The sequence below is a fragment of the Onychostoma macrolepis genome, chromosome 21 (assembly GCF_012432095.1).
Source record: "Onychostoma macrolepis isolate SWU-2019 chromosome 21, ASM1243209v1, whole genome shotgun sequence".
NCBI classification, from domain to species: Eukaryota; Metazoa; Chordata; class Actinopteri; order Cypriniformes; family Cyprinidae; genus Onychostoma; species Onychostoma macrolepis.
Genome location: NC_081175.1, coordinates 18,166,432 through 18,181,012, shown reverse-complemented (window position 1 = coordinate 18,181,012; position 14,581 = coordinate 18,166,432). Strand labels below are relative to the sequence as shown.

Below are 14,581 nucleotides of genomic sequence, written 5' to 3'. Positions count from 1 at the left end.
TATAACATTATATTACTGCTTGAACACAGTTCAGTATATTCTCGTAGTTGTCAAAATTAATGTACAGCTGGTGTTTTATGATGGATGACCGCGTGTTTTGGAGAATTTGTGAGGATGGTGTTTATGTACATATGGGCATCAGACGCTCCATGCTCCCAACATGATCGCTTGTTCTGAGGAGCTGTTCACTGATGACATCAACCCACCTTCAGAGTTTCCACACATTCAGAATGTTTCCATTTTTCATTTGAATTTTGGCATGTTTAGTGATTCTGAATGGATCCATGTAGTAGTTTATATGCAGTTCTTTGGCATCTCTCTGTGGTCTTGTTTGGTATGGCAGGTTGACTTGTGCTTATTTGTTAAGTTACTGTATAATTGAGCTTTAGGTTGTAAAGAATATCTGCAGTGACATTTTTGCAAAGTATGTTTGAACACAATGTTTAAATCTTAAAAGAGGGAAGGTGTCGGGAATGACATCTGCATGTTTATGAGTGATTCACTCTTGAATTATCAGGTATTGATATAATGATAACCATAGTACTGAACTGGACAAAATTTGTGTGAAAATGTGCATTAAGGCTAGAGCATCCTTACTAATTTCAGAAGCACCCTCCGTGATTTAATTCTACAACCTTTCAGTAACTCCTATGAAGATTATGCAAAACTGCTCGATTCCATTCGGTGCAAGCCATCAGAATAATATAAACAAACACCTTTTATCATAAGAAACTTTTTTTTTTAATTAAAAAAAATTCCCTCTTTTTAGTTTGTTTGAGTTTTCCCTCTTTTCCTCGATTTCCTTTGCTTTTAAATAGCTTAAAAGTGCTGTGCGCATTTTACTTTCACTTTCAAACTAACAGCAATTTGGCGTCAATTGCTTGAATTCAATTCAAGCAACAACAAAATACAACTTCAAACTGAAGTCAGCCTATATATAAATCATAGAACTTTTATTCACAAAATAATTCGAAGTACACCATTCTATAGGCTATGCCTAGTATCAAATAACTTACACAAAATTTAAATAGGTATACAAAACTGAAAATCAGCAAACACTGTGGAACCAAATAAATAAGAAATGTAGAACTTTTATTAGCAAAATGGATAAGAAATCTTGGAGGCACGGAATACACCTTGATGTCAAATAAAATAAATAATTTACACAAAGTTTAAATCAAGTAAAAATCAGCAAACATTGTGGAACCAATTAAATAAGAAATGAATGTTTACAAAAACTTCCAAAATCACATTAGATAGACAGCAAAAGTCAACAGGCTTTTCAAAATACTGCCAAAGAGGCACTTTTGCATTTCATTTCAAAACGAAATCATCCACCATCGTCTTGTCATTCTCACCTCACTCTTCTTGTCAGTCAGCTCCACTCACTCCTCACGTAATAAATTAAATACGACCTGTGATGTGACTGTCGTTCGGCACGCTGCATTGAGCAGCCGCTTTGAGTTTTTAATTGTAGTGTCTGTTCTCTAACTGAACAAAATTATTTTTATTACTATAAAAAAATTAAAACGATGGTGGGGGACGGTGCCGCGGTGGGCAAGTGACATAACCGGTGTTGCAGCTTAATAACGGTATCACCGCCAACAACGTCTATCGCAGCAAGCCCAGCATAAAGGCCAACTAGTGAATACAGCATTATTGAGCATATACACTAGTCAACATTTGAAGTGGATCAAAACCTTTTATCAAAGTTGTCCTAAAACCTAAATGCATTCTTGACTTAGGACAACTTTGATTAACTTTTTTTCATCCACTTCAAATGTTGACTACTGTATAAAATAATATCTATGCTTTTTGGTTTCTAGGGTATTTGGTAGGGTGGTTGCTAGACTATTCTGGATAGTTGCTTGGAGCATTCTTGGGTTTTCTGGTTTATTTGAATCTCTAATAATCAGCCATAGCAGAAAAAAGCATTTTTATGGAAGTGAAGCCACATAAAAGCCTGTGTTGTGCCATTTACGGCCTGACAAATGTGGCATATTAAATGCATATATAGCTCATTTCATTTCACACATTTCATTTCACACAAGTTAAGAATTGGCTCTTTCTAGTCATGGTGTGAAGAGCTCCATAAAGCCATGATGTTTTGTGTTGGGTAGAAAGTCTGCATTATTCAAAGGTGTGAATCACGTCTATTAAATTGTAGTGACTTTGAGGCGTACCCTATACACGCTAAAGCAAAAGTGACCAGGCTTGCCTCAAAATCACTTTATTTTCCATGCCTCATGTTTTTTGCATGCTGCACAGCACCTTTTGCCCCACATAATGTGTGAGATTAAGTGATTTGATGAGATCTCTGGAGGAAGAGCCATGCCATTAATCGAATAATTGATCGGTCCTCCATTTGCAGATTTCTAATTGGCCGGTGAATGTTCGTGAGCCCTGGATTTAAAACCCCAGTGGGTCGGCTCTCTGAGGAGTCTAGAGTCTGACCCACAGTTATTAAGAAAAAGGATGAAGTGTTTGCGTTTTGGTGTCTCTGTCAAACTGCAATAGCCTGTGTCATTCAGTCCTGCCACGGCCTTTTCACTGTGCCTGCTGTATTCTGTCAGAAATCAGATAAGTGCCTTTGAAACATCTGTCATATTGTTACAAATGTCAATCACGGAGGAGGTGGAAGGCTCATGAATAAACCCACCTGTTGAATTATGGATGTTATAGCAGTCAATCGTGCTACATACTTTCCTTCTCTGTGTGCGGTGGCTAATGCTCTCTTTCTCATCTCTTCTCTCTCTCTCTCTCCCCAGGCCCTTTCCATCAGAGGACACAGCGCTGAATGAAGATGATGTGTACCGGAGCTTGGAGGAGCTGGCAGAGTAAGTGTTTTAAATCATAGAAACAGAGTATAATGGCAAGGAATAAATATTCTCTCATTTTAACTGTTAATGGTATATTTTCAGTTCACTGGCTATTTGCCGTTCCTTAAGGTGTGGTCACATGTCTGCGAAATTTTGTGGTCAAAAAAGATTCATTGTTTATCATCAATAGCGTAGAGATAAGAAGGTAAGAAGTCACTTTCAAACCAAGAAGCTTTCTGTTGGTCAGCACAGCAATTTTGTGACCAATGTGAATGAACATTATGTGCGTGGGGAACTTTTTTACAAAACTGTACATTTGGATTTCTATTGAAATTACTACAAAATTTCACCAAGAAACTGTAAATGTGACCACACTTTTTTTTTTTTTTTTACTTTAGTGGCATTATTCCAAACAAAATGTACTCTCCTAGGTCACACATATGTGCCATTGTTACATATTACTTGATATTATTCTTGTGATTTCTGGGATGTACATTATTTCCATTTGTATGTCAGTACTAATCCTTGGAATTAATTTGATTTAAAAATGATACTTTATAGTGTAATAATGCCATGAGTAATCAAAGTGTCCTGGGATTTATAAGCATTATGTACAATCAATGCTTTAGTTTTCCAAGCTCTTATGTGCCCACTTGAGGAAAACTGCTTTTGTGTTTTATAGGAAATAGGTTATTATGCTACATTCAAGACAAAGTCGGAAGTAGAAATACTCAAGTTGAAATTTCCTGCTTCCAACCTCTAAGCATTAGAGTCATGTACCTGGAATTCTCTGACCTCCTCCTGAAATACAATGGACCATTGATTTATTTGTTGGCATCTTGGAAATGGTCAAATGATGAAGTCATTGAATTTGCCCAGGCTGACCTGAAGTTGGATGTCCTAATGTGCTGTTCCAGTGGTTATTTTAGGTGACTAGGAGGTGGTAGAATTCCAAGTTGAGTGTTTATGGAGTGCTGCTTTTATTAGTTAACTCACTGAATGCAGCTGGAATGGAAGGAAATTATTTATTAGTAACCTCTGCACCCCACCCTCCCAGTCTCTGTAACTGGTCCAGTAACCCTGGTACAAATAGCCAGACGGGAAAAGCTCTTCCGGTTACCATGGTAATGCCATGCCATGCTCAGAGCGTGGCAAGATGGCAGTGTGGGCGTTAAGAGGAGTGAGGGAGAATGAGGGAGGGGGTTGTGACAGTGGTGACAGGCCCGATTCCTCGCTGATTAATTGTGAATAATTAGGCAGCTGGGTGGATAGGTGTCATTCATCAGAGGAGGACGGCGTGACACAGGCGTGTTAGTGCAGACTGCATACATTAAACCTCTCACAATGCCTGTTACAAACTTCTGTGGAGCTGTAAATGGAGATGAGCTTATGTCAGACCTTAACCGTCTCCATTTAATAGCAGCCCAAAGAAACATAGCCTGTGTGCGTGTTGTTTTTAGCCAATATAAAGTGAGGGAAGACAATCAGTGCAAATAAAAACAAGGCCGTGAGGGACTGAAGTGTGATCTGTCCTGGTGGTCCATAACTTATTGTCCCAACCTTGTTTTGTTGGAGGATTTTTATTGGACATTACAAAGAGACATGACAATTGAGGGGGGACAGGATCAGGCTGGATTTGAATCTAGGATCTGGACTAGAGATTTTGCTACAACGTATCCTTCTGTAAACATAAGGGATGAACAGAACTGCTTTATGCTACATATTTACACATGAGAGCAACAAAGAAACATGAAGTAATGCAAAAAGATGAGAAAGAGCTTAAAGGATACTGGTAATGTCTACATCATGTTGACCCTAGTTCAGGGCTCAGCACCGCAAGAGATTTTTGGGCCAGTTGGGCTGCATTGCCACAGAAAATAATACATTTATTGATTTGTTTTTATGACTGTCAAACTAAGGTATAAAGTTTTTCTTAGATTTATTCTACAGTGTTTTTGCAAATTTTGTTGATTCGTCACCAAGAAAGTTATGAAGCTGGGCGACATAGAGGTTTTATTTATAACTTAAATGTAACTTGTCGAAAGCTTCAAATCAGTATTATTTTGCATTGTTTTTGCATTTGCCATTGTTTTCAAAGAGTGTTTATGGATTTATTCCACTTGTAGCATTTTTTAATTTGTAAATAAATTGTTTTGTTTTTTTGTGAAGGATTGTTTTTTGATGAAAACAAAATCAAAATTAATTATATTAATTTTCCAGTACTATCTTTTAAAATTATTTTATTTAGGTGATTAACAAATACTCAAAGTTTAAAATATAAACCATTTTTTCATTCATTTACCAGTAAAATCACTGGAAACCTGTAAGCAAAAGTCTATAATATTATTATTGTTATCTTATTTTTACTGGTTGGGCATAATCCCAGTTACACAACATTTTGACATACTGTATTGAACAGACTTGTCCTCCAACTCATACTGCTTCATTTGTGTCAAATTAAATATGCAGTTGACTAGGACCTTTTTCTGTCATTTCAATAGATTTTATTATTATTTAAATTTAAAAAAAAAAAAAAATTTTTTTTACAGTACATATACATACTGTTGACATATCAGAATTTATGTCTTCAAGTTTGCAAGACATAAAAAAACAGTATCAACAAATGTTAGAATAGTTCTGTCAACTGACCCAAAACTTTCTTACACTAGCCCCGGGCCTTTGAGCCACCTTTACTGTTGAGTCCTGGTATATGTAAGGCCAGATGTGGACCTTTGACATTTCCGCTGTCGACGGCTTCTTTCGCTGATCCGTATCGACTTTAGATGCTGCCTGATATAGCCTGAAGTGATTGCTGACCTCTTTCAATGTTCTTGATATCTGTCTGCCATCTGACCCCATCTTTACATGCAGATTCATGTCGAAACACATTTCAGTGCCAAATCTAATAGAGGTTAAACCCACGCCCAGCATGCACCGCCGGTGATGGAACAGTGAATTTGAGTGAATTAATGAAACTACCCATCCAAGCGGACCCATGACCTTTTACAGCCGTAAATATGGTTCAATTCCACCACAACGCTGCTGTCTGATTAATGGAAAGGTCCCCGATATGATGCGCCGGGACACAGTTTAACAAGCACTTTCATCAGGCTGCTCGGAGCACTCTTAATTGGACTGTGATATCATTGTCTGCTTTAATGGAAATGTGCATGAAAGGGTGTGCTGCAGTGCTACTGAACCTCAGGAAGTCATGTGGCTTCAATAGGTTTATTCACATAAGCCCTGTGTCTGTTTCTATTAGATTGGAGATGTTTTTCAACATTGTGCCGTAAATGGGGCCAAATGCAGTGCGAATGAGAAGACTGCTGATTGTGCTCAATAATAGTGTTGTATCTTTCGGTTATTGAAGTAAAGAGCATGGTTCTCTTCAGGAGATAAAAGGTAGAAAGTGCTAATCAAGACGCTTTTGTGAAAGGTTAATGGTGTTGAAGAAGCTCTTTGGTCGGGCTTACTCTTGAATGTGAGAAATGACTGAGACACTCCTCTTGAAAAGAACATTAAAAGACAGACAGCGTTCACTCATACTGCTTACGGCCAGCAGATTTAAACTTTATGAGATTTATGAGACTGTGAGGGATGAAAGTACAGTCAGTTTAGTATGTCAGACTTTCTGAAGGTCCTTGATTACATCTAATTTTTCCAAACTGAAAATTTCAGAAAGCTGTATTTTTAGTTTTTTTATACTTTATTTCTTCCCATTTTATGTGAGCATGGGGATTGACAGACTCTGTATGATCATCTGAAAGACTACATAGAACAGTTTCTGAACTAAAGATATTTAGGCTCAATCAGTGTTAATTTCGTTGATGAATAATTTTCGTCATAATTGTCATCAACAACATTTTTTTCACTGATGACAATGAGACGATAACGAACGAAAACTCTTTTTGAATGACAAAAATTATGACGTAAATCTATTGCGTCAACGAATAAAAATGAGACGAAAATCTTAGGGAGGGACGATTTGGGAAGAGATTCATTCAGAACGAATCTGCTGCATAGGAGGTTAGATGCGAACATATGAACCGGCGGGACATAAGCTAAAATACACTTGCTGCACGGAGCATGAAACATTCAAAAATGTCAATATGTGGGAGTAAGAGAAGAGCAGGCATATGGATAAATCTGACGACGCAAGAGAGAACTCAATTTGGTCTTCTGAGCGCAGACAAGGAAGCATACACACACTGAAAGCGCGTCTCAGAGCGCGTGAGTACTCTTTCACGTCACATGAACGGAGAAATATACACAAAATGATGTCGAAATGTCCGTTTTGACGAGTATTCACGCAAACACAGTTGATTACATCTTAACGTAAACAGTAGGGAGAACGTGTATCAGTACATTGCGTGTATCATGTTCTTGTTCTTTGAGAAGTGGTTTTATTTAATTTTAACAAAGGCATGTTGTGTGTCACCGCAGTTAAATCACAGTCTATCATGATCAAACCTTAATATCAAATCTATATAATGAGTTTGGAAATTTTAGAGAAATGCTTAATAAATGCACTGTAACTAAACCCATTAGATTTTAGCTGACTAAATTTACTGTAGATTTAGTTGACTAAAATCTTATGATATTTAGTCGACTAAAAGTAGACTAAAACTAAAAACAATTCAGATGACTAAAATATGACTAAAACTAAATGGCATTTTAGTCAAAAGACTATGACTAAAACTAAATCAAAATTTGCTGTCAAAATTGACACTGGGCCCAATCCCTATTCTAATTTATACCCCTACCCCTCCGCCTACCCCATCCCCTTGTCCCTTGAAACAGAGTGTCAAAGGGTAGGGGTGAAAATATTCCCCTAAGAACTGGAACACCACTACTATACCGTCACACGTCATCATACGTTGTTTAGCTCCTACAATAAACACACCTATACAGGTGTGCTGGTGTGCATTAGAGCCTTACCGTTCTATATTAATGCGCTGCTTACTGACACACACACATACATCGGAGATCGTGCAGCTCACAAACCAAGGAGCAAAGAAACTTGTCAACGCTGCCCCACGACTTTTATTAATAATAGTTTAAATATACTCTTTCTCTGTCTCTCTCTCTCTCGAATTGGCAATAGGTATTTGAGAAAAAAGTTTAGCGATTTCTAATTATTGGGGGTACTAGCCCTCCTCAATGTCTATGGTGGTTATCGCCCTGATCAGACATGAAAATATGTTGTGGCACTATCGTGCAGTCTGTAATGATATGACGTTAGCAAATTTTAGTGATTTTTTTGCAAACATTTCTTTGAATTACATGACCATAAATACGAACACACGATTGAATGTAACATAAACAAATTATTACTTCTCATTAAAAACTTTATTAATGGCAATAATGCTTACCTTTATGTGTCTTTTTGTTCGCTGGGGCCGCTGTAGCCGGTTTATGCTGATAATTCTCATACCCCTTCGTTTGATGCGAGGTCCCAAAAATCTTCGTTTGAAGGCCTTTCTGGCCCTTACCCCTACCCCTCCAACCAAAAGCGAATAGAGACAGGGGAAGGGCTAAGGGGTAGAAATGGGATTGGGCCTTAATTACTTTTTTTTTTTTTTATATAAATGCAATTTTTTTTCTTTGTTGTTTTCTGTAGCCTGTAAATTTCACATCATTGGCCAGTGTGTTTGTAGCAGTGGTTCAGAAGGGGAGCTCCATCACAAACTATTGTGCTTATTTCCCACACACCTCTATATTTTGACATGTTAACGGGTGTTGAACCAGGGACTGTGGTCTCGAGTGCTGTGTATTCAGGTATGCCCTGATCCGAACTGACTGCTGTTGGTAATTCAGTGGTATAAATGTGGCAGCGTTGTTAATTCTGATTTATTATCTGTGAGTAATCTGCGAGGTCATATCCAATCCAGCCCTATTAAATTTCCCAGCATCATCATCTCTTTCCACTATATTTAATGTGTTCATCCAAAAACTGACAAAGCATGAAATTGTTCAATTTTAGCAAGCAGACTGTGTCCCTTTCTCCATCAAATAGCAATCATATGTCTGGATGTACATCATGTCAGCAATGATTTACTTCATCCTAACTGGTTGCTGATATGTTACATTCTCACCTGAGGCATTGTGGGTAGTGGAGCCTCAGGCTAAAGCACTCTTAGCTTCCAGGAGGGACAAACGACTGCCATTGGCACCTGTCTCTCCTGGCACCCCAGACTGAACTCAACAACCTATTCAGTCAAGATGATGGACGTGTTTGGAAATTTGACAAACATTCAGTGGAATCCTCAAATTATGTACAGAACATCTCAACTAAGTAGTTTTGCTGCTTATTCAGCCCTCACTAGCCATTAATAGATACCCTAAAACAAAGATTTCATTAAAATGAGAAGTTTTGTTTGGCCACATGACTTTATTTTCACATATAATTATAAGAAAGTTTTAAGTATACAGTATATATATTTAAGAAATAATACTTATTTTTTGTCTTCAGAGAGAGGTTTTGAGACTCGAAGTCACATCTTCTGACAGATATGCAAAAATGCTGCCTGTCTGATAACATATGTACAGATCTTTACACCATGTTGGCCTCTTCTAGTACACAGGGTCAGTGTGGCTGGGTCAGTGTGCCAGGCATGCAGAAACAGCATGTGGTCCTCTTGTCTTGCCATGCCCTGAGTCCATATGTAACGTGTTCTGCCAGTGTTGTGAACAGTTCCCCTTATCTTCCCTCTCATTACTTCATCCTGGGTTACTGGGATCAGTTCTAGTATGACAGTGTGCGGTGGAGTTAACTTTTATTGACGTACTGCTATGAGTTTGGGATGGATCCTTTGCTCTGCTCTAAACATGGTTTTCCCTTTCTGGGTTTGTGGTTGGCTAAGCGAAGGAAACAGTCAAGAATGCTGTTACACAAGTGAAATCAGCACTTGTGAGTGGTCTCGGAGCAACCTCTGTGGTCCTGATGGTTTAGACAGCATGAAACCACAAAATATTTCGTAATTTCAATGAATTCTTGGTTGTGGCCCAAATGGAGTCATACTCCGGTATGAGAAAGAATCTTTCCACACTTTCAATATACAGATTATGACTATTTACACCATATTGATTCATAAACCAGTCAGGATTTTTCCATTGGCACTCATAGATGTATATGTACTTTATTATGCCCACCCACCAGAACCACAAGTTGGATCAGCCTTAATAACATTCATTTTACAGCGGAGCTGGTCTTTGGTTTGTTGTATTCTTATATAAAGAAGCATTTTGTGATCTTTCCATGTGCTCATACTGATTATGGCCAAAAGTTTGTAATTTGATCTAATGATACCTAATTGGGTCATGTCATGTCAACCTATTTTTGCCAAACATATTTAAACCATAATGAGGAAAAATAACCACCTTTTTTGACAGTCTGTCTTCTTTCATTCAACACGATACACACAGAACCTCACAATCCACTGTACAGATCACTGCATCTCACATAATGCAGCTAATGCTTGTCCTCAGGGATTTGAGGTCACACGATAGAGCCTTCAGAATTCTTTTTGCCTCGGTTCCTTTGCAGTTTGGGACTAGTGTGATTCAGAGGGACAATGTGTTTTTTTTTTCTTTAGTCCACTGTGCTGTGACAGACAACAGCTCTGCGAGTGGGGAAAGTCAACTCAGCTAATGAGGGAGGACAGCAAGCCATCCGTCCTTCAGGGTGAACTGTACAACCTCAATTAATACTTCAAACAATCCCTTCTCCTTGTGGACACAGTGCTGAATGTTAGATTGAGGCCAGCACCTTTCTTTTTATTAGCTTGTCCGTTTCTACCTACTGTTCAAACATGCATGTCATGTATTGTCATTTTGAAAAAGGAACGCCATTTAAATCATGTTCAAAAAGGTAATTATTTTGAATTCTGCAATTTCACAGTTCTCTCAAAGGATTTTCAAAGGGAAGGTAGTCCTAACCATATACTGGTCCCACTGTAAAACAGCTTTTCACCCTTTTTTTGTACTGATTGACAGAACAGTTTTCCCCAGAAGCTTACAGGAATTACAGTAGTTATATTAATAAATTAGTTTGCTTTTGTTAGTGGCAAAATTATTATTAAAATGCATTTAATTTATATATAATAGCACATCAATTAATTTTACTCTCATTCTTAAAAGCAATTTAAGACAGAAGTCTTTGTACAGCATAAACAAACTCTCTAATAAGACCTTCTAGCAATAGATCAAATTACCCACAATGCCCCAGGAGATCTAATATCAAAGAATTCCTGAATCCACACATTGTTCACAGAAGGATTTGCTCTTATTCAGCAGCCACAGGCACGAACCTAAGAATTTCAGTCACTCAAATAAATAAAACACTCAAAAATTATACTCTTGAGTATTATTTGTTCTGAAAGCCATGTGAGAGACTGAAGGTGATGAAGTTCCATATAAAATTGTGCAGCTGTTTTCTCTAATTTATATTTCAGGCAGCTGTTATAGATGTGCAGGTATAGAAAGTCACACAGATGGATTAACACCCAGCAGCTCTTGCCAGAACGACAATCCTCCAACTATTCACGAGTCACGACTCACTCTGGCTGGCTTCCATCCATCTATGCTAGTCTCATTTCAGATTACAATGATTCAGTAAAACATTTTTGGAACTGGATATAACATGGTGATGGTCTACCAACTACACAATGCTGAAAAAACATTTTTGATCAGCCTGGTGTGCTAGTTGTGGCTGATTTAAGCTGGTGGTTTTTATTCTAGTTTTAGCTGGTTTAAAAGAGCCCCCCAGCACGACCAGCTGAAAAGTTCCCTAAAACCTTCTAAAACCAGCCAAAAGATCAGCAAACCAGGTTTGGCTTGGGGGTTTTTATCCAGCAGGGAAATGTTGTGCTCTGTGAAACAAATTTACCACATTAACTTTCAGTTTGTCGCAAATAAATCGTTTAGGCAAGGGATTGCTGTAGCAAATCAAATCACACAAACTCCCTGAAGCCAGCAGGATGTGGACCAGTAATTTCTTATCTTTGTTGTTCCCCTAGCAAAATATTTCCTCAGTATTAATCTACATTTGCATTGAAACAAACATGTATTCTGCTGAAGAACGTGAAGTGTTACATAATAGCCAATTCATGGTATATTATAGCATGGAAGTAATGATCTTACTAGCTAATTAAAAAGCTTTAAAGAACGAACATGGCTTTCCAGAGCATCCTAGCACACTCACACAAGTTGTTAAATGCTAATTAGTATCTCTACGGCACAATTTTTTGTTATCTGCTAGATATATATGCAAATATAAAACAAATGTTTAGTTTATCATCACTTGTTTTGGAAGGGAGGGCTGAAAGAAGGATGTAGGGAAGCGTTTGTATGTCTGTTCTTCATTAGCCAATGTGTGCTAATCTCCTGGGCAGGCGTTGGATTCAAGCCGAATTAGCTTTTCACACTTGTTTTAGCCTGCAATTGGACACATCAGCAGAAGTGTGGAAGGAACTTGTTGCTGTCTGGTTGCAAAGCCGTCTGGTGTGTGTGTGTGTGTGTTTGAGAGAGTGAGGTCTTCTCTTAGGGAGGGATGGATGACTGATTTGATTGTTTCTGTGAGACACAGCTGGGACCTTCTGTGTAAAGCAACCCGCTTTATTTCGGCCGTTCCTTTTCTCCCCTGAGAGAACAATGACAGAGTGTGTAGTGACGAATGGCATCTCTGCGGTCTCAGGGCTCTTTCGATGTCTGATAAACTCATACACAAGCTAATCAGGGCCGCAAACTGTATGTGATGATGCTGACTTTGTCCCAAGTATTTCATAACTTTGTCTGTTGACACTTTGCAACCTGTCCTAATCGGGAGCAATGTGATAAATTGATACGATCTCTTTTACGTTAATCTGATTTTGTCTTTGGACATTTTGTCGGTTGCTTCCCATTTTTGACACAGTGCTGGATATTTTATTGCATTATTTTGTGAAATATTATTACAATTTAAAATAATGGTGTACATTTTAAATAATGGGGTTTTATTCCCATAATGGCAAAGCAGTAATATTATTAAAGGGGTGGTTGATTGCGATTTCCCTTTTTTAACGTTAGTTAGTGTTTAATGTTACTGTTTGAGCATAAACACTATCTGCAAAGTTACGATGCTGAAAGTTCAATGCAAACGGAGATATCGTCTTTTAAAATTATGATAATTATGTTACAATGAATGCCTACAAAAACGGCTCATAGCGATTACAACAAGTTACTTCCCGGGTTCGTGACTTCACAAACCCTGATAAACCCTGCCCCCTGTGAACATGCAACGAAAGGGCCGAGGTCATGTTGCTCTGCTTTAGAAAAAAAGAAGAGAAAACTAGGGGTGCACAAAAAAATCTATTCATATATGAATCGCGATTCTGTCTTCTAATGATTCTAATGGATTCACAAGTTTCAAAATCAGTGTTCTAAAGCAGCAGTTTTTAATCCTGTTCCTTGCTTCCCCCTGCCCTGCACATGTTCTGCATCTCTCTCGCGCTCTCTCTCTCTCATTCAGATCATCAGCTCAGCTCCAACAATGAACTGTTCCAATTCCAATGTATAGACAGACAGATATTTTTTACATTGCTATGAGAAGCGTTAAACATGGACGTGCATGCGGTTGCCGTGCTGTATTAAAGCTTTAATCTGGATAAAACCGTATATTAAAAGCTAACATAAGCAGTAGCATTTACAAATAACAACGTATCTAAAAGTATGAGACAACAACAAACAAAAACATACCATTGAGAGGCATGCTTGCACAGGTTCTGCGCAATCCTCTTCACTAATATGCTCTGCCTCTCAATTGGGCTCAAATTGATAAGCGATAATGACGACGTCATTGTTTAGAATACAACCGGAGTCTCTCTGAGAGAAGGGCTTCATAAAAGCAGGAAATCATCAGCGCGTTTATAGGAGAAGGGACAGAGCGGTGTAGAATAAAGGTTAATTATGTGAAAAATAATGTGTTTTGTTAAAAACAAAGCATTAACACATGTTAGACTGCACCCCATAAACACAATCAATCCTATACATTATAAATGTCTTTATGGTCAGTTTTCAATTGTGTTTTATAATAATAATAAAAATAAAAATTTACTGAGCCCAAACTTTTGAATGGTAGTGTACTTCCAGTCACAGAAAATTGTTTTCTTTTTCTTGCACAGTGAGCACGATGTGGGAGAGGATGACATATATGACTGCGTCCCCTGCGAGGATGATGGGGACGACATCTACGAGGACATCATCAAGGTGGAGGTTAGACAGCCCATGGTGAGTGAGACACCATACGGACGACGCTCATTGGTGCGTGTGTGAGAGAGGTTATAGATGGATTGTTTTCCTGTCATTTTCCCTCGGCTGTGCGCGAGTTCACTTGCTCTGCTTACATTTGCTGCTTTGCCTCCTTAATGCTGCAGATCAGATACATGCAGGTAAGTGTCACGCTGAACCGCACATGATTCTCCTTCAGTGGTCCTCTTTCCTTTCCTTTAAATGTGTGTCGACACAAGCCCTTGAACCCTTTATGCATATATGAAGAACTTGCTGAGCAGGTCTAGAGTCTCTCACTCATTGACAGTTCATTGAATTTCCACAATTTTATTTCTTAAAGGAATAGGTGACCCAAAAATAGATAAATATATCAAATATTTTGTCAATGAATATTTTACCCTCAGATGTTTTAATAATAGTTTACGCTGCTATTTTCCATGCAGTGAAAGCACAGGGACCTAAAAGACCTTGATTACACCTAAAATCTTATTTGTGCA

At 38.2% G+C, this 14,581-nt stretch overlaps 1 protein-coding gene across 7 annotated transcripts in view; it reads left to right on the top strand.

The window, feature by feature from the left end:
* The window catches only part of vav2 (vav 2 guanine nucleotide exchange factor), a 201,381-nt gene that overhangs the window by 154,373 nt on the left and 32,427 nt on the right, over positions 1-14,581 (top strand). For all 7 annotated transcript variants that reach the window (XM_058757388.1, XM_058757393.1, XM_058757392.1 and 4 more), the window contains 2 exons: positions 2,769-2,837; positions 13,979-14,084. In XM_058757388.1, coding sequence (XP_058613371.1) covers positions 2,769-2,837; positions 13,979-14,084 — 175 coding nt within the window. The remainder of the gene's footprint in view (positions 1-2,768; positions 2,838-13,978; positions 14,085-14,581) is intronic.